The sequence below is a fragment of the Thunnus thynnus genome, chromosome 21 (genome assembly GCF_963924715.1).
Source record: "Thunnus thynnus chromosome 21, fThuThy2.1, whole genome shotgun sequence".
NCBI classification, from domain to species: domain Eukaryota; kingdom Metazoa; phylum Chordata; class Actinopteri; order Scombriformes; family Scombridae; genus Thunnus; species Thunnus thynnus.
In genome coordinates this window covers 8,676,120-8,696,749 of record NC_089537.1, presented here as the reverse complement: position 1 = coordinate 8,696,749, position 20,630 = coordinate 8,676,120, and the positions used below count along the sequence as shown (strand labels likewise).

Sequence of the window (20,630 nt, the reverse complement as noted above, 5' to 3'; positions counted from 1 at the left end):
TTTTAAACCTAAAGATCACTACAGAAACATTTTCACAATGTTTATTGCTGTAGTGAAACTTTCAATATGTAAAAACACACAACTAAGGGGAGAGTGAGGAATCTGGAGAGGAAAACCTATCTTTCCCAACTTTTACTTGCTGAACAGTTCAGTTTTATGCAGACAGAAATAATTCAGACTCATATTCATAAAACAACAAAATCCCTCTCATGCAAAGAACAAATCCACTATCAGAGATGTTGATCCTTAACCACAAAATGTGATATTTAGTCGAAAAGAGTGAAAATCCCAAATGCTGAATCTGATTTTGCCTCGTATAACATTTAAATCATACCAGACATTAGCTGTGATGCAACCAGTTGCAAAAAAATGTAAAAAAAAGAAAAAAAAAGGCTCCTAACACTGCTCAGTGAAACATTCAAGGATGCAGAAGCATTCAGGGGGCGGTTATTATCCATGCTTGACAGTTTTATTTGAAGCAGTAAATTGTGTTATTGGGAGGCACCTGTGGTTGCTTATTCACAGCAGTGTGAAAGTGATGGAGGCGTGTAGATACTGCAGGATCATTGTTGACATCCCGGCAGATGGGACAAGAGCATCTGGCAGATGACGATCCCGCAGGTGTTACCGTTATTATCTCGTGTTTTGATGACGTCTTGCTCGGTGTATAGACTAAAAAAATTATCTTCCAAAATATATAGCAACAAAAGCTAACTCAAAATCTCATTGGAATTTAGTTTTTGCTGTAGTTGTGTACACCAGTCCCCCTCACATAAATACATATACGTATATACAGCACTAACAGAAGGTCTGAGGGCTGTAACTCACAGTCTGAGGCTTCTGCTGTTCAGAGTATCTCAGATTTATTTAGTAAAGTTGCAAGCTGGAGGTCTCACCGCAGATTAAAGTGTCGGTCATGGAGACATTAGATATTCCATTAGTAGAGACCTCCGTCCCAGTGTGCCCAGTAAATCATGGACATACATACAGTAGGTGGTGAATGCTGCTGTGCAGTCTGGTGCAGAGACGGACTGACTGTGTGCCGTACAGCTTGTGATTCATTGTGTTATGTAACTTTGTAGACAACAAAATGCACAAAATGCAATACATAAAACCCCAGCAGGTCCATCGGTGGATCTGTTTTTATAAACTGGTTTTGTGCAATCAAGCATTGTCCAAACACACAAATCCTTTTGAATTCCAGTGTAGATCCCATCTATAATTTTCCATATGATGTCATGGTGCAGCCATAAAAAATGTGGGTTTAAACATTTCATTTAGTGTGAGTAGCATCATATAGCTTAACACTCAAACATGTGTTTTTCTTATTGTTACTTAAAGAGCCCTTCCAGACATGTTTTAAGATGTATATAAAATACTCTACTTTAAATAATACTCCAGTCTAATATGTTTCCCCCAATTATCTCGTTAAAATCCTTGAAACGACAACTACTCCTTCTCCTCTTCCAGATTATATGAATATGCACAAATAATTCATTTCAAAAGTTTAACTGCCGAAGTCCATTCTCAGTGTTTGTGCACTGGAGGCTTCAAGTTTCCAGATAAGTTGAATACTAGCCCATGATTGGCTCCAAACTGGTTGTGATGTCACAAATCATGCCTTAAACTCTGATTTAATGGTGAGCGCAGAGAAACTTTCCCTCTTCAGTAGATGAAAGTGAAAACAACCTTCTAGGATCAAACTCTGCACGTACATCATTCTGCACAGCGAAGCTCAAAAATCCAACTGAAGTAACAACAAGCACATCAAACTTTTGAGTGGAAGCTGACTTTAACTATTACAAGACATGGACAAAAGTTTTTCTAAATTAAAAAAACCAAGATAGATAAAATCAAGAGTTAAAGGGGTTAAAATCAGCACATGATTTCATGTCAGTTTGCGCAGAAAAAAAGTGTGATAACATTACTGATGGAACAACATTCGTAGAGCCAGCTGCGTGGGTGTCTTGATGCCCCAAAACTTGCAGATCTGATTTACGGCTTTGGAGGCTGGAACTTGGATTTCTATTGAGAGGAAATAAAGCAAACAGACATTAGGTCTGCCTTGACTCTGAGGGCCTCTCGTTCTCTGAGCCTCACTGGAGACACAATAAGGATGGGGCCATAAAACATGGGTTCCAACAGATGCTCAGCGAAAACAACCACAGTCCATTACAGAGCCTGTTAAAAACACTCAGGCAGCTTGCTAACCCACTGTCACCCATCCCCTGCACTCATCATCGGGTTTTGTTCTTCTGGTGTGGATGAGGACAGAATTATGGCTTAAGATGACTTCCCCCCCTTGCTCACACAGCTCACAATGCTTCTCAATGAAAAGGGAATGCCTGATTCCATCCACGCAGATGTTCTCTGCGCCCTGACAGATGTGTCTATCTTTATGTTTTTCCCCTTCTTTTCTGCTCCTTTGCTTTATGAGCCTTTTGATGTTTGATTTTCTACAAGAGAACAGGGGCTGACACGGGATTTATAAAGAAGCAGCAGGTTTGGGAGTGCAACCTAAGCATACGGCCTTGTCGGAGGATGAGATTTATGTTTGCTTCAAGGGAAGGGGTGAGGAAACAGATTTGCTGTGAGGGGTGAGCTACCACAGCAGAACATTTATAAAACCAGGGGATCATTTTTCTGTTATCATTACGGGTCTTTTAAATGAGGAAATCCAAGACAGTTCTTGTAATTTGGGGCAGACTAGGACATCATTCGGAGCCTGAGTGGGGACGTCTGCGTGGACACCATCAGTGCAGGTTGAGGGTGTGGTAGTTTGGGGATCGGCAGTGAGTGAGGGACAAATTAGAAAACAGGAGCTGTAGAAGCCCTCATTTTCCTCCTCTCAACTGTATACTTAAACACGGGTGTAAAACTTTACTTGAGTGATAATCAAGGCCCATAATGTCAGCCTTTAACTATGCTGTAGATCCACCACCCAGGTTACAAGGTAAACATGCACTGAAAACTGGAACTCATATGTTGTGTAGTTTGACTTTGAGAAAAGGTTTTTTAGCAGATGTCATCAAAACACACCATGTTGCTCTATTGTTTTATTGAGCAAATTAGAGTTTTCTCAATCATAACTCACTTCAGTCAGGATTGTCAGCTAATTTTCTATTTTCAATAACCTAGACGAGTTATTAACCCTCTGATGATGCTTAACTATGCGTGGTCATGTAAAACCTGCTCAATTTGCTGGTTTGTTGACCATATAAACAGTTTTAATGGAAATATCAGAAGCTTTCATCCATGTACACATAAACATGTTTTTTGTCTTTCGTGGTCAGAAACTCAGACTGTTAACTATTGGAATAAACAGCTTTGCTTTAGATGTTTCCTCTTGGTTTCTTTTTTAGAGATGAACACACTGATAAGCAGCTGCATGTTTCTCATTTGCATATGCTGTGTACTAGTATTATACTTACACTGTGTTACTATCTGGTTCCCATATTTTCAGTTCTTTCAGCTTTATACTTTTACTTAATATGATATAATTGTATTTTTGCAACCTAAGAATAATTCCTGTCAGATCAATGGAAATTTTTATATTTTTAATGGCTAAATTTTTAGTTTACATATTCTCTCAATCTCTACCTAGTTTGATACCTTTTCTGTTAGAAATCCAATGTCTCTCACATGTTTTGTTTGGTCTTATTTATTTTTCATGAGTACTTTCTTCTCTTTATAGATTTCTATTAAATGTTTTACTTGTTGTTGTTTCTTTATGCTCTTGTTTGTTGTTGGTCAACTGTGTGCTCTCTTGATAGTTTTCCTGGTTTTGTGTAAAATATTGCTCCATTTCTCAATGTAAACATTTTTTGTCAATAAGGTTTGAATAAAATATACTATATGGTAAATACAAAACAGTGAAACATGATCCTTCACTGGGTTGAGTAGTGAAATGTATATTTGATAGGCATTAAATGTCAAAATGGATGGACAATAGTACTATTTTGCAGATAGAGAAATGTCATCCGGCTAAGTGATCCATTACAACAACTACAGGACATGCTAACAGTGGACCGCTAATAACTGTGAACTCCATATAAGCAAATAAAGATGAAAAATAATCAATCAGAGGTGGCAGAAAAGACCCGAACATACACACTGTCAATCAAATATTTGATCAATTGGCACTTACTTACATTTGTCTGTGTAATGTCTCAAATGTTGCACTTTAAACCCTGACCCAATAACTGCTAATGCTAACCATGCAAAATTTCATTCTTAAACCTAAAACTAGTTGCTAATCTTAATTTATAAAGTACAGAGTGGTAAAATGTATTCCGTTTTAAAGATTTTTTTCATATTCTTTTATCCTGTGAGGACATTTTAACACACACAGACAATTTGGGCTTTTACCTGATGATACAAACAAAAAAAAACAACCCTGAACAATTTCTCCTGCTCTCATCTACTTTTCCTCTACTTTTCCTGGTCGTCGGCTCTGTCAGAGAAACAAATGTGTTTAGAGTTCTGCATGGGAAGGAGGGTGAGTGGGCAAAAGTCTATTTTTCCATTTAAAGTTTACTCTTTGAGAGGAATTATGTTGGAATGAGGCAGTGAGGCAGAATGTGCTGACTCTGTAAATGTGGCCAAACCACAGATTGAAGCCCTGCTCAAAACAGACAGATCCTATTATTACACTGGGGGAGAGGGCGCTTTCTGATAATAATGAGGCTGTTTCCCCGTGTAATACAATCATTCTCTAATCATATGTGCTTAAAATGAAATGTGCAACATACAGCATCTCCACACTCAAACTATAGTGTCACTAAGAAACAGATTATTTCACAATATGTGTCACTGTTTTTCTAATAATTTCAAGTTTGGGATGGTCTTTTTTAAAAATACTTATCCTTGTATTGGCTTTACAATTTGAAGACTTCTAATAAATAATCTTTTTACCTCAATTAAACCTCAATAAGTGGGTCCAAAGATGTGGCTTATCAGAAAACATGTTGGGTAACTGTTAAAAGTGAAATGAAACTAAGAACTTCATTGTTCATTTGTTTACAGGACTGATCATTTTGAAGCATCCACTTTGCTACTTGGCTATTTGTTTTTAGCCACGTTAGCGGCTCTAGTGAAATGTTGGTCAGTCAGTCGGTCAACAACTCTGATCCAGACTAAAATATCTCATTAACTGTTGGATGGATTTGTATAACATTTGCTACAGATATCCACGATCCCCAGAGGATACATCCTAATAACTTTGCTGATCCTCTGACTTTTCATGTAGTGCCACGAACAGGTCAAAGATCTCACTTCCTGTGAAATATTTCGACATCTATTGGATGGGACGGCACAAAAATGTGGTACTGACATTCACGGTTCATAGAAGGTGAATCCTAATTACTTTGTTGATCCCTTGAACTTTCAGCTAGCGCCACCATGAGGTTGACATTTTTGTTTTTTAGTGAAATGTCTTGACAACGTGACACTCTTATCCCCGTCTGGATGGATTGCAGTCATTTGTATTGGTGAACACGGTGCAACTGTAACTGCTAAACATCAGTCTGTTTGCATTGTCATTGTGATGTTAGCATTTAGCTTAGTGCAGCCTCATAGAGCTGCTAGTGTGGCTGTACTGCATGCCGCTCTTGTTTCTCTCAGATATCTCTCACTGGATTTCAGTCTGATTCTTTGTCGCTGCCCAATGAGATCCAACTTATTCATTAAACAGCCACTATATATCTCTTAATGGCTGGGCTTTTGTGCCAGTAAAGACTAGCCAAAATCAGATGGACAAACTGCTTCTCACACCTCAATCACAACATGACAAATCAACATTCAATGCCGGAGAGCTATTTCATTATTACAGTGCATCACAGTAATTTTCTCCCTACTGTATCATTTCTGCTATTATAATGATACAGGTTAATGTTTGGTACTATGTGGACAGCGATACTGAAGGAGCTCTTTGTAATATGATCCAGTTCTTACTGTAAACAACCTCTGAGACGAGTGATCATATAATTTTGGATTCATACAGTGGTTCATAGCCTTTGTATCGGTTCCTTTTTCATGTTCAGTAGACTTGACTGCTCATGAATTACAGTGGGATAGTAGAAAAATACATGTTGAAATATACAGTATGTTTTTTATTTTTATTTTGTTTCAACAAAATGACACTGAAAGCTTGTTTGAAACAGAAATTATCCTCATAAAGCACATTTATAGTTCTTTCAGTACTCCATTTACTGTATCTCACTTCCAGTTTAAACACCAGTCACCACTTTTAAGAATAGAAAATGAGCAATCAAGCACGCTGTTCACGCCCAAGATTCAGTTCCACTTACAGCGAACCAATAACACAGAACATTAGAGTGAAATAACATGACATAATCATAAATGAAACTAAAACTGTCATATGTTAAGGGGACCTCTTTGGACTGTTTTATTATGTCAAATAGAAACATTATATTTTCCTGATTGGCTGCATTTCCTTTTTCTGAGCAGATAAGAGACTGAAACACTCACAAAGAGGCAATTACAAGCTCTACAGGGGACATGAATGTGTAAAATCATAATACAATGAGCACATTAAAGCAGGATTCCCCTTCTTCAGTCTTTGTTTTTCTGGACAGATTTCACTGTCACCACTGTTATGTGTGCACGTGCATTCGTGTGCCCATACAAAGTGCTTTTATTCGCAATTAACATGCTATTTCCTGTGCTGTGTAGTTATGAATTGCTTTTACCAGTACTGTTTGCAGAGAATCCTCTTCCCACAGTATAGAAGTTAATTACAGCTGAATTGTCATAACTCGACTTGGCCATGGCTTCCTGTAAAGCTCTTTTACTGGGCTCTTGCCCCTCCACTGAAACATGAGTGTACTGCTGCTGCTCAAAGGAGCAATGTAGAGAAAATCTGCTCCTTTTTTGGTCACTCTGTCAGGACATCTTTTTGCTGTGGCTAAATGTTGGCTAAAATACTGGTGGTTTTTTTTGTGAAGACAAGAGTTATGTGAGGGCAGAAACTAAGAATCCTGCAAAAGGAAATATTAATGCTCCTTTGCTGGCAAAAGATATGAGTTGGACTTTGTGAGACTGTATTTCAGCAGATTTTTCCCCCCGTGGTTATTTCCAAACATCTCATTTCAAGATTATGTGTACTGATTTGAAGAAAAATGTAGCAATGACAAAGAAAAAAAAAATCCAGGCAGCTATTTAAATAAATAAAATGAAAGAGAATGAAAAAAACAAACATATTTCTCCTGATTATAAATAAAGAGGCAGTTTTGTCTTTGCAGCTCTTTGCATTCCTTGCATAATAATACCCTGTTGTTGTCAAGGAAGGAAGGAAGGAGGGAGGAAGGAAGGAGGGGAGGAAACTGTGCTTGAAAGAAAAGAAACTGCTTGTCCAGACAGTGTGAAGTGAAATGCTGTGGATTTAGGAAACTGTCCGCAGACAGAGAAGGCGGCGGGAGCGCGACTTTAATTTGAGAGATGTGGCTTAAATAGTTTGGACGTCTTGTCGAGAAAAATGAGCTCTAAAGAAACAATTCTGTCCGATATTGAAAACATTTTTTTTTTTCAGGGACGGGGGGCGTTACTTTGATGATATAGTCTGTCTATTTTTTTTTTCTCTCTCAAATCATGCCACGTTTGAGATTACGCCTGTGATGGGCTGAGCAAACGCAAATGATCATCCTCCTCCTGCTTACAGCTGCTGCTAGACCTCCAAGAGAGGGCTGACCCAAAAAAAAAAAAAAGTTAGCGAAGTTGTCTCCTGTTGTTTGCCATATATTTTTTTTATTTTCAAATCTTCTGTGGCCTTGACTTGACTTCCTCAGCCTTCAGACAGCCTGCTGTCCGCCGGCCCGCCCCAGCATGCTGGCCTGACGTCTGAGGAATGGCATCGGCTGTTTTTGAAGGGACGTCGCTGGTCAACATGTTTGTCCGGGACTGCTGGGTTAACGGGATCCGGAGACTCATCATCAGCCAGCGGGGAGAGGAAGAGGAGTTTTTCGAGATCAGGACTGAGTGGTCTGATAGGAACATTTTATACTTGCATCGGAGTTACTCCGATCTGGGGCGGCTGTTTAAAAGACTCGTTGAGTCTTTCCCTGAGGACAGAAGAGACCTCTCCAAGTCTCCGCTGATAGAAGGTTGGTCTGAAAGGAAATGACTGTAGCTAAATGACATTTTTTTTTATTACAGGAAGTGATGATAGAGCGTTTAAAATCGGGGTTCTCAAAGTGGGGTCCGGGTACCCCCAGGGATCTTTGAGGTGGGTTCCAGGGGGTCCACAACCAAAAGAGGAATAATTTATTTTCACTATACCTCCCTCATGTATGTCAATGGAGTAGACAAAATATTAGGAACACCATTCAATATAATGCACTCCAGTACACCACCACCACCCACTACGACCTCAATAATAAACATAAAGTAGAATTATCACCTTTATGACAATGTCAACAAAAACTGAAAATGTATAAACTTTGTAAATGTAGACTTTATGGCAGAGCTGTTGTATTGGATTGCATTAGATTGCACAGGTGTACTTAATCAAGTGTGGTGAGTGTATAATTTCATTCATAAGTAACACGATGACAGAGTGTATGACTGTTTGGTCATGGGATTCATACACTTTCTATAATAAAACATCTAAAAGCAAAAGTGTTATCAGATGGGAGACCCTGGGGCAAAATCTTATCAAATGGGGCTCTGCGGTCTAATTTGTGTCAGTTTAGGGGTCCTTGATGTGAAAAAGTTTGAGAACCACTGGTTTAAAATATCATAGAATTACTGGGGTCAACTCTATTTCATCTCTCTCTGTCATCTCTCTCAGTTATTTCACTTGTTGGAAAGTTTAGGTTCAGCATATTTCACTCTACCAGAGCAAGCAAATGTTTCCAGGGGAGGACAATAATGTATTTGTCAGAAAACAGAAAAACAAAACAAAAAGTCCAGTGTATTCCTGTTTACAGTTCGCCTCAGATCGCACAACAGTTCTTGCTTTTTAAAATATACAATTTTGAACTAAAAGGGCAAGTTTTCCTGATATTTCAGCTTTGGATTACATCGGGCATCACACCATAATCGGACCTTATGGCAATATGTAACATATGATGTTTAAGGAAGCAAAATAAAAGAAGGAAAACATCAATCAGGATTCAGGGCTAATCTGAACTAAACTACTTCATAGACCAGATTGACATGTGTTTGTTTGGACAGGTTGATAATTAACAAAGTCCACTTTAGGATGTCACATTAGCAGACCTATCACATAGCCTGTAGACCATGACGAGACCAACATGCTGACAGCATGTTTCAGATCCCTGTCAATATTTAGGACCTAAAAGGCCGTATGGTCTGTGAGGTCTGCTCTACATCTGTGTTGCCTAATATTTGGATTAATGAAAACCTACCCAAAAAAACATTGACCTACATGTGGAAATTTGCTCTGTGCATCTGATCTATTGTAACTCTGCAAATACTTTGATGAAATGCAACGGGCAGGAGTATTCTGTATGCAGGTATTTGGTGGAAGGAAAGGAAAAGCACAGGGACAACATACAAACTACGCAGAGGAGACCAGAGCTCGCTGCTGTCCTCCCATCAGACTAAAAGTAGACATTTAAGTCTGCACTGCAGTCATCACTCACATATCATTGTGTGATATGATTTACTCAGACCATATACTACATAACCACAATAGATGCACCCCGTGTGTGGCAAAACACTTCAAGCCATATTACATTTAACATTTGGTCTATCGTATTTTTCAAAAATCTGTCAAGATTTATGAGCAAATGACAGATGAATTATCATAAATCCTCAAAGAAACATAACTTTTAATGCTGTTGCTGCACTTTTTTAATTTGTGGAAAGATACTGGTGTAATCCGGTAAAGAACAGAATACAGAAAAGTTTTAGGCAGTGCTTTACGGAGGGCAGTGTTTTGCTATGTGTAGGGTGAACCTATGGCCCCCAGGGTTTGGATCTCTGACACTGTGGTGCCCTGACATTGCCAATAGGTTTGGCAGAACTCCCAGCTTGTTCTGTGTGTATGATCACCCCACACAGTCTCCTTGGCACTTCCCTTTTGTCTCTACCCACTGAGCCTATACGAATGCTTTGGAAACATCCCTTTAGTGGCGACTGGAAAGCTTTGCTTCCTGCCCATGCACTGAAATAGCTGACAGAGTTGTTGACAGCTTGCTGCTTTGCCGCTGCCAGAGCGGCGTACAGAGCATTTTGGGAAGAGACATTTCAGATCCCATGACTGCACTTCTTTTTTAATGTTTGTCACAGTTTCCTGATCACAGCGAAAAAAAAAATAAGCGGAGCTGTGATATGAGCTTAGAAGTAGACATTAGTAATGACTCATGCTGGTTTGACAATTTCATTGATGGATAGTAAGCCACAAGGTTAATTACATTCCCCTAATGGCCTTTCTTTAATTCCTATCTCTGTTCAATATTTCATTTTCATCCCTTCAAATTGCCACTCAAGTTTGAAAGTCCTGAGAAAAACATAACTCCGGCCCTCCTCAGTCCACTTTGCTCCAGTTTCTGGCTCCGCTCATGTTTTCCTGTGTCTGTGCTGCGCCTAGGCAACAAGGAAGGCGTGCAGAGCCTTCAGACTGATGTCATGATGGGAGAGAGAGAGAGAGAGAGAGAGAGAGGGTGACTGGGAGAGGAGTGGGCTTCCCATATTTAGTCCCTGTGGTCTGTGAAGGCTTCATAACACTTACCTTACATGTGACCCCAGAGAGAACACAGACAGTGATCCATGCGAGCCAGACTCCACCGAGGAATGTAGACGCTGTGTCCGAAATCACTCCCTCGTTCACTCATTCACTACTCCCTACATGGGAAATACTCAATAGTTTACTCTCGGACACTTATGAATCATCATTTCAGTCAGTTATCATAGCACTTATGGTAACACTTTATTTTAAGTCCCCCTATTTATCATTAATACTCAGTATATAAGCAAATATAAGTGTTTATTAATGTATTGGTCAACAATTATAACTCCTCCTGTGGGCACCCATAAGTGGAGGCTGGTGTATGAACAGATAATGAATGACATTATTGTAAAACATAGTTGTAATAATATAAAATATGTCTTTCTTTAATCTGTAAATTATATGGTAAGCTAAGCGAACTGACTGCTGGCTGTAAATTCTAGGTAAGGACAACAGTGAGACTTATTAATAAAGGAGCTTTGACTTGTGTTGTTGGTGCAACCAATCAGAAAAATAACTATTGCAAATTTCAGAGGCACTTTATTTTCTACATAACGATAAGGTGACAGGAAACGAGAGAGGTGCAACAAAGGTCACAGGCCGGATTTGAACTGGGGGTGTTGGAACTTATGAGATAGTTACCATGACACACAGCAAATGACAAAGATTTGACAGTTAGAATCTGGAAACTCAAATAAAATGTCACAAAGTAAATATAGTGCAGCAGGTAGCAAGAAGGGATTGACTTCATATACAGTTATTCACAATACTAGTTCACACTGGGTACAAGAAGTGCCTGTTACATTTTTCTTACGGCCATGGATGCTTACTTTCATATCATCTGCTTGTTGACTGAGGCGTCCAGAAATAACATGTTGACGAAACTGCAGAGTCAGTGGTTAGATGATAAAGTGTTAGGCCGCTAACATGTGCTTATCAGATCCATACCGTTAGCTGTGAAATAGCTGGTGCTTACAACATCTGATGACTGTTTAGATAATGTGTTTGAGGATGACTTAGACGCAGCCTCGTTCCTGTTCTACAGCTACTTCTACTGTGTTATTTCAACTGAAAGATTGTCAACATGGCCTGCTGTCATAGAGCTAACAATAAGTAACTTCAGCAGTATGACTAAATGTCATATGGTGTCTGTGTAATTACTGTTATTGCTACATTTGAGCATCTTGTTGCACCAGGTAGATAAGAACTGTCACTTAAACAAGCAAAACCACTTGCTGCCCAAAATTGTTTTGTTGGAGAATAATCTTCAGAAAGAAGAAAATGTTGACTACTTATTACAGAAGGACCTCCGTGGCCAGGAAGTCAATGCCGGATATAGGAAGAAATACACTTTGTGGACTCCAGTAGGAAGAAACATAGGTGGTTTCCGTGTCAGTGTCTTTGAAGACATTTCCCAGAGGGCAACACTGTAATAATAACACAGCAGATCAGAGATGAAATTCACACAGATGAATATTTTGTATTTTTTGAGATGACTTTGACATGATGAGCTTTACATTTGTGTGCTCTTGTGGTTTACAGTACCTAGGATATTCTCCCGAGGCCTGCGTCTATTTGGTGATTTGCCATGCACATTAGTGAGCGGAGGGTGGGGTGTCCAGGCAATCCAAACTGGTTGCATTTTGTCCCGCCTGCCTTCACAGACCAGGTCAACTGCGTACATCCGTGTTTTATGCTATTTCCAACAGTACTTACTGAAGGCAACTTATGTAAAGCTCTACAAAATCCCCCAAACCAAGTTTCACTTTTGTTATACATTGTTTCACCAGTAGACACGTCTACTTGTGCAGGAAAGGTTTTATTTTGATTATCGAAGTGGTGTCCAAGAAGTAGAGGTAAATATTAATATCAAATTCAAACCAGCATCTGTCATCCACAACAGTTCGTTTATTTGAGCGCCTTTAATTTCATTCGATAAGCATCCTTTACAGTCATTTGATGGCAGCAGGTACGTGTTGTATCTGCAGTCTCTACTGCAAGAGGAAAGAATCGTCAAACTACGATTAAACATATCAGATCCACTGTGGTTATCTCAATTAAGTCTTGCGTAACCAGCACCAAGCTGTTGCAAAATAACCACACATACTTCTGTTTTGCACATATATCTTATCATATTTAACACAGCCTGCTAGTTGGGGACAGCAACGTGCAACCACATGAATATTTAAACAGACTGTTGTTGCATCAGCAAGTTGAAAATACTGACATTGTCATGTATGCACTGCAAAATCTAAAATTCATCCTCCAAAATAATTGGTAAAGAACATATTTATCCAGAAATGTTAATTACAAAGAGACAATTCCTGCCCAGGGCAGCATGTTTGCTCTTCTATTTATTTGCACTAGCAACCTTGCATGTCCTAGTAGAGTTTCCTCTTGGGGAAATCTGCTCGAAACTTTCCACTCCATTACCAAACTGTCAGTATGTTATGGTGGAGAGAGCATTGCTTTAAAAGGGATGAAATGACTTGCTGTGATTGTTATTAGCTCCTAACACTGCCTCTGATAATACATTCTTCCTAATCCCACCCTGTTTCCATGTGCACCCTAGGTGCCCTGTGCACCTAATAAATAATGTGCATTTGTGCTCTGTGCCTTGATTCACAACGTTAATGTCCTACATGGCAGGAAGAGTACATAAACTTTACTACCTTGTTTACGAGGGTAGCAAATAGCTCGACTGGGTGGGACCTGAAGTCTCTGAGGACAAGGTCATCATCCAGGCTTTGTTTACGTTCAAGATGTTAACTTCTGTTAACTGACATGAAGCATCCAGGTTCTATCTTTGGCATCAAATCTCCATATTGAACAGCATGGACTGTGACGATATACATTATGTGTTGTATTCACTTCCACACTTTTAAATATCCGAAGTGTTTCCTCCTGAACAGAGCTGTAAACAGTCTGAACAGCTTGCAACTTGCAGTCTGTATATCTCACCATTGTATAGGTGGGATGAACCACACTGAGACACATTCACTGCTTATCAGGTTTGGTTTAATCCCATTTAAGATACTGAATATTGGCGCTAAACTCTGAAAAGCATCAATAGAAAAATATCTGCATTATTATTGGTTCAAGGATCACTTAAACTGTCTAAAAACTTGACTAACAGCTGTCCAGTAATGACATAACAACATAATATATCCGTATAAAACATTCATGAATACTGTCAGTAGGCTAAAAGGAACTTTTCAAGTTAAACAGGAGAACTTGATCCGGAGGCAGTTTCAGCTTCAGACTGGGTGGGAGTCTCACTGGGTTCCTAGCAATGCTTTAACTGCCCAGTCACTCCTCACATCCCCCTGGGTATGATGTCATCACTGTGGGCCATTATAAATGGATGAGGCTGTGACTGTGCATAGTGTTGCTTTAGGCTCTCTTACTCAGTGCTTCAATGTAACAGGAACCGCTGTGTGACTATGTTTGCTCTGTACCACTTAAATCAGACAGAGCCTCATCAGTGCGGCTGCAGTCTTCATCATTATTCTCCTCACCACATCCCTTTGTCAGCATGGCAGTAAATGATGCTCTGCTGACTGCTCAGTCACATGGGCGGTAGCCTTGTAGTCTTGTGCTAAATGTGCTGATTTTACACTCCCACTCACTCTTAAAATTGCATTCCTAGTTTTACGCGGGATTAATGTGTTATCACTGACTTTGTTGTCTGTAGCTTCTCTACCACTGTTATTACTTTCCTCTGTTGTTACTGCTCTCATAAAAATGTTTGCAATTACACTGGCGGTTTTACTGCACCAGTTTATACCGTGTAGAGCTGCAATGATTAGTTGATTGATCGATTAGTCGTCAACTATTAAATGAACCGCCAACAGTTTTGACAGTTGATTGACTGTTGATTTCAGCTTCTCGAATGTGAATATTTTCTGGTTTCTTTACTCCTCTATGACAGAAAACTGACATTTGAGGACGTCACCTTGGGTTTTGGGAAACAGTGATCGACATTTTTCCCCATTTTATGGACCAAACAACTAATCGATTAATCAAGAAAATGATCGACAGATTAATTGATAATGAAAATGATCGTTAGTTGCCGCCCTAATACATGCACTGTGTTCTTGCTCTGAGGACAGTGACGAGTGGTCTATTTTTTCTCTCTCTCTCCGCCTGCTTGGGGCAAATATCAGTGGACATTGTTAACAAAAAGGTTACAGCATTAAACAGGCTACCACCTTTTCAATTGCATTTGTGGCAACCTTTTTAAGGGCTAGGAATAAATTCAGACTTGTCTGGCTTTTTGTCTCCTGACCGATGGATAGATAACACTCTGATGGCATAAAGGTCAAAGCAGCTGCCCTTTTATATTGTTCAGGCACAAAAATTGTTTTGCTTAACATTTTGATTGTGGTAAACTTTCTTTGTACATTAAACTCTATAGTTCAGTGCTGATTGTTTAATTTCTATGATATATTATCATTTTATCAAGGTTATTTTAGACCATAGTTATTGATGCTGTTGCATTGGATTACATATTGTATTGAGAGGTTTTGAGGTTGCCCAAAAAACACCTCTCAGTATGACACACCACCACTAACTGTGACATAACAAATACCAAATGTCCTGAGCTTCACAAAATAAAGATGAATTGCTGAGCTGTTGTATTGAATTGCTTTGGATTGTATAAGTAACTTATAAACTGGTGACTTAGTGTATTTTAAAAAATATCCCTGAAATCCATCATCATGTTTTCAGATGTTCATATTTATTTGTTTCAGGACTGGTAAAAATCAAAGAGGCAAACGACATCGAGGAAAAACTGAACGAGGTGGAAAGACTACTGAAGAATGCTATCAACATGCCGTGCAAGGTGGGTCCCTCATCTCCAACCTATAAAACCATATCTAAGTCTTTATTAGCATGTTAATGTTCAGCGCTGCATTAGGAGACTTTTATTTCTTGCCTGTGACTAATTAGTGGATGAAACTTGCAGCTATGCCGACTAAATTACTCAAATCCTCACTCCACAGTATTCCAGGTCAGAGGTCATGTTGACTTTCTTTGAGCGGTCGCCGCTGGACCAGGTGCTGAGAAATGACAAAGTCCACAGAATCCAGCCATGCTTTCAGAGCCCCATCAAGATATCAGGTACGTCATACAGTATCTGGTATTCTTGTGAAAGACGACGATGGATCCACTGTTGACATTACTAAAACTGTGATGACCTAACATGTGATGTAATATGCACTCTGTACCTTTCAGAAATCATGCGGTCGAATGGATTCTGTCTGGCCAATACAGAAACCATCGTATTTGATCACAGTCTTCCAGAAGAAAAAGAGAGACCTTCATCCACTGACTCTGTGGAACATACGTGAGTATTAAGACCTCAAAAATGGTCTATTTCATAAGTTACTCTGTTAGATTGGTTATGGAACTTACTGCTGCATCACTTTGAGTACAGCAAAAGTTTGTCCTTCCAAGGAAGCTGGGGTATAATCCAAGTCAATTTAGCCCCAAGCTGGCTGCAGCATAACTCAAATTACCCCCCTTGCTTTCCAAAAATGTAAGAATTTCCGCGTTTGCTATTGAGGATACAGTAAGTGCTTTGGTAAGTCCTTGAATGTGAACCGACCCCAGGACCCTCCACCCCAGTATACACCACAGGAAGTGTGTCTGTGCACCTCTTCCTTCCCTGGGTGTGTGAAGGAAGCAAAAGAGGAACACATTCCTCTCGGCGCTTCACACACCCTTCACATCACCCTTAAATGGCTGACATTCTACTACTGACCTTGTGTTAGCAAATGAAGACTATATGGGGTTGAAAGTGATGATTAAAGGGTCTCAAATCAAATGCATCAAACTTTTAATATCTTGGTAAGACTACACAGGTCTACCCTGACCATGCATGTAATATGTCTTTCATTCTTCTGCCAGATATGAGGATGGCTCAGAGTTTTTGCCAATGGAGTCAGACCTGTGTGATGAGGAAACAGAAGCGTATGTCACCAACCTGTCCTACTACCATCTGGTCCCATTTGAAACTGACATCCTGGAATGAGGAACTTACACAACAGATGCCTGCTGATGGACATCTGATGCTATCATTGAGGATGATATGTACTCTGAAATGGAACCTAGCTATGCAACGCTGCACATAGCTGCTCCGATTTAATCTGCTGCTGCCGGAGTCGGGCAGATGAACAAACCAAAATACCGAAAGAATGCAACAGCAGCACACCACTTTATCTTTTGCCTCTTTATGTGACGTCACCAGTGTGCCTCATCCGGAGCCTTACTTGAGTATGTCAAGAAAGAAAAAAAAACATGAGGGATTTGTCTGTAGACCTACTGCAGAAGGTTTTCAGGTGATGTAGCACAAATTCTAGCGGCCATTTTGACGGCCCTCAGTCCTCAGCACCATTTTGAAGCATGCAGCGTAGCCACTCTGAAAAAAACTTAAATCTAATCTATCAGAATCTGTGGTTTGGAGTGTGACTGCAATCAGAGGGATGAGAACGCAGCAACCTAAATTTGGTAACAAATGTTCCTTATTGGTTACTGTTACATATAACTTTGCTGAATTTACCAGCTTTCTTTCTTTTTCACTCAGTCGTTATATCCTCAGCATTTAACTGTGCACAGCTAATTCTCCAGCGGACCTCTATGATGACATAGTGGCACTGGATATTGCCTATTTCTCCTTTAAACTGCTCCTTCAAGTGTAATCCAGTGTTACCACTCTGGTGCTTTATTCCTGTGGGAATACAGGAAGCTGTCATGAAGCTTTGTGTATCATCTTTGCTTACGGTGCAATTTTTCCACCAGCGTTTAGGAGCTTGTTTTTGTTAGTGTAACACAAGCTTGAAACTCACAGGATGATTTCAGTTTTGTTGCTGTGATGTGCAGTTGATTCTTTGGCGTGAGAGTACTGCAAGAAGCAAGTGAAATTAGCATAAAGAAAAATTTAACAGTATTCTGACTATTTTATGCTAATAGACTCCCAGTTAGCATAAGCCTTGGATTAATTTGTCATGGATATATGCATATATGCTTCTGTGTTCACTTGTTTCTTGGGCTACTGTCAAATCGAAGAATATAAAAGAAATATTAATATTTCATTTTGTTACAACACACTCTTTCCAAAGTGAGAACATAATGCTGCATTTTTTTGGGTATCTGTGAGAATTTTAATGAAGTTTTGTCTGAATAATAAAGTAGAATGTAATTGTGTTAGACATGTAGCTTGTAATGTTTTTGTTTTTAATAATTTGACATATTAGAGAGGAGAATGAGTGTTGCCATTATGTGGATAACTGAATCATCTCACTGCTGTTGTTGCCGTCTGACGAGTGATAAAATAGGGCAAAGAAAGCTTTGTTTTATGGGTCAACGGAGGTCATATGCAACCCCTTCTGTAAGATGACGTGAGTGGGTTCAGTCTGACAGCTGACTACAGTCTTGGTGAATGTGGGAGTCTGCAGTTCGGCCCGCGATGGGGGAACAAATCCTCTCTTTATCTAAAGAAGACAAATGACCTTGCTGTACTAAACACTTTCTATAGGAGAAGTTGTGTGAAACAGGCAAACACTTGATTTAAATTCATGCCTTTTGTATGTTTTATGGCTCCTCCAACCATAAGGACGGCACTTTCGCTTTGTGTTCATGTGTTTTTAATGCAACCGAAAGGCAAAAATGTACATTCGTGTGGGGCTTAGTGTAAACAAAAAAGCGTTTTATTTAGACAGTTCAGTCAATGCAGAAGTCATTGTGGCCTTACAATGTGGGCTAACAGCTTGCGTCCAGTTTTCTGCCCCTCTAAATACAAAGGCATTCAACCCTCACAAACTTGGCACACGAGACCTCAACAGGATGGTCCTCCGCATGAGTCTATTTAGTAACACAGTCATGATCACTCTTCACCCCGTGAGAAAGTACAGCTCTTTCTCAGGGTGCAAAACTCGGTGAGAAACTCCACTTTTTCTTTTTTTTATTTTGTCTCTGTTTTTGTCTTGAATTGACATGGATATTTTATGGTCATAAAACTTATGCTGAAGTAATCTCGCTTGCAGAAAACAGCACACATAACGGCAATGATTAATATCATTCAATGATAAGAAACTGGAATTTCTGATTTAAAATTTTGACACCGAGGTCACATTTTCTCTGCTTGATGTTTATCAAACATTTAACGATGAAAGATTAAGACCCTTTGCAAGCATAGGGCAGTGCATTATAAATACTCAAGTTGTCAATCCAATGGTACTCAACCCATCCTGTGCAGTGAGTGGAATGAGTTAAAAAAATGTTTAAACATATCACTACACCCATCATGCCAGCCAGGGTGTGAGGATTCAGAGGAGGACAGTGTGATAAATATTAATAAAATAATATTACACAAAATATTTTTATTTATTTGGTAAACTTCAGCCACATTCTGTGAAGCTAACCTTTCGACGCCTTGTTATTTAATGTTTATGTGCTAATGTCTGATGTGTGTAAATGTGTCAAAACAAAGGACTGAATGGAGATAATCCTAATTATGTGGTCACATGTTTAAAAACTTTAAAGCTATTCTGACAGTATTAGATACAAATTATCCTCAAAGATTCTCAAAGAAATAAATATGTTTTCAATACAATAAATGTTCATGTGACGTTTTTTTTGTTGACTTCTGTCGATGGACTGTTATTTGGGGGGAACTATTGTACTTTTTAGTCCACTACCTACTAGCTACTAGTAGCTACTAGCTACTTTACAGATTAATATTTTACATTCAAAACATATGATCATCTTATTAAATATGATACATTGATATAGATCAAAGTAGTCAACAGTGTGTTAAATAATTCAGATTTGCTTTACCTTGAGCTACAACATTAAATTGCTACTTACACGTTCATGCATTAGCGATAATAACCTACTATTAATATATTCCTATAAATATATAATATGATACATAACCGGATTAAGCTTCTTGGGGCAAAAATTAGCAACAGGGCTCCTATTAACCCCCTCTGTGAATTTTGTGCAGTATTTCTATGATGGAGTATTGCATGGCTAATTAGATTTAGTGTAAATAGACCTTTTGACATGTCACAGTAGGAAAAAACATATGTGTAAATAATAAAATGAATAATGGCTGAATTCTATTTAGCTGTGTCAGTTTCAGGGTGCATGCTGGCTCACACTGTCTTGGCTTGCTGCAACACTTAAATGGAGCAGAGCCATCATTAATGTTATTAGCAACACCTGCGCTTTTTGCACTATGTGTGTTAAAATGTCTGCTGGCATCATCCTGCACTAACTGGTGTAACGAAGCTGACAGAGGAGCTGCCAATTAAGACTAATTTCGTAAACGCCTACACAGTCCTGAGAAGAAGTCTAATCAGGCAACATGGGTAAAACATCTGTGTGGGTAGACTATGGTGTGTCAGGGCTTTAAATAGATTTTGAGACAGTAACCCTCTTCAAGATGGGACTGTAAAATCAGGCGAGACTCCCATTTTCTCAAAAAATGTTAGTGAAATAACCAATAAATGAATAATTGTCTTGGGGGCCCTTATAGGTCGGAAGAAGTTGCCTGCTTTGCCGGCCTTGATAATATAACACTAACAAGGAAGTCTTGATTATTGTAAGTGGCTGGTAGGATCATATAACCCCTGTTCTGGCCTCTTTTCACTGCTTTAGTGCAGAGATTTTGCTGACTATGTTAAAAGTATTTCATAAACTGGCTGCTCTTTATATTGCTGAAATGCTGCTCCCCTCTACGAGCCAAAACGCAGCCTCAAATCCTCAGGCAGATCTCCTCTGGCTGCTTCTTCCCTCTGGCTCAAGACTAAAGGTGACCAGGCTTTTGCAGTCAGGGCTCTCCAACTCTGCAGCTCCCTGCCTGAAGATCTGACTTGCAGAATGAGTAACGTCTTTTAAATCACTTCTCAAA

The 20,630-nt window shown here is 39.3% G+C and overlaps 1 protein-coding gene across 1 annotated transcript; it reads left to right on the top strand.

Moving 5' to 3' along the window:
• Window positions 1–7,379: 7,379 nt before the first annotated feature.
• On the top strand, window positions 7,380–20,630 carry pxdc1b (PX domain containing 1b). The gene is made up of 5 exons (XM_067577777.1): window positions 7,380–8,120; window positions 15,466–15,557; window positions 15,718–15,835; window positions 15,950–16,061; window positions 16,625–20,630. The coding sequence occupies exons 1-5, from the start codon at window positions 7,865–7,867 to the stop codon at window positions 16,746–16,748; spliced, it is 702 nt and encodes a 233-aa protein (XP_067433878.1). The 5' UTR covers window positions 7,380–7,864; the 3' UTR covers window positions 16,749–20,630.

What these genes read in the sequence shown, in the direction of transcription:
- pxdc1b (XM_067577777.1), top strand. Translation starts at nt 7,865, where the DNA reads ATGGCATCGGCTGTTTTTGAAGGGACGTCGCTGGTCAACATGTTTGTC. An exon ending in CAAGTCTCCGCTGATAGAAG is followed by an intron (nt 8,121 to 15,465) that starts GTTGGTCTGAAA and finishes TATTTGTTTCAG; the next exon opens with GACTGGTAAAAATCAAAGAG. An exon ending in CTATCAACATGCCGTGCAAG is followed by an intron (nt 15,558 to 15,717) that starts GTGGGTCCCTCA and finishes CTCACTCCACAG; the next exon opens with TATTCCAGGTCAGAGGTCAT.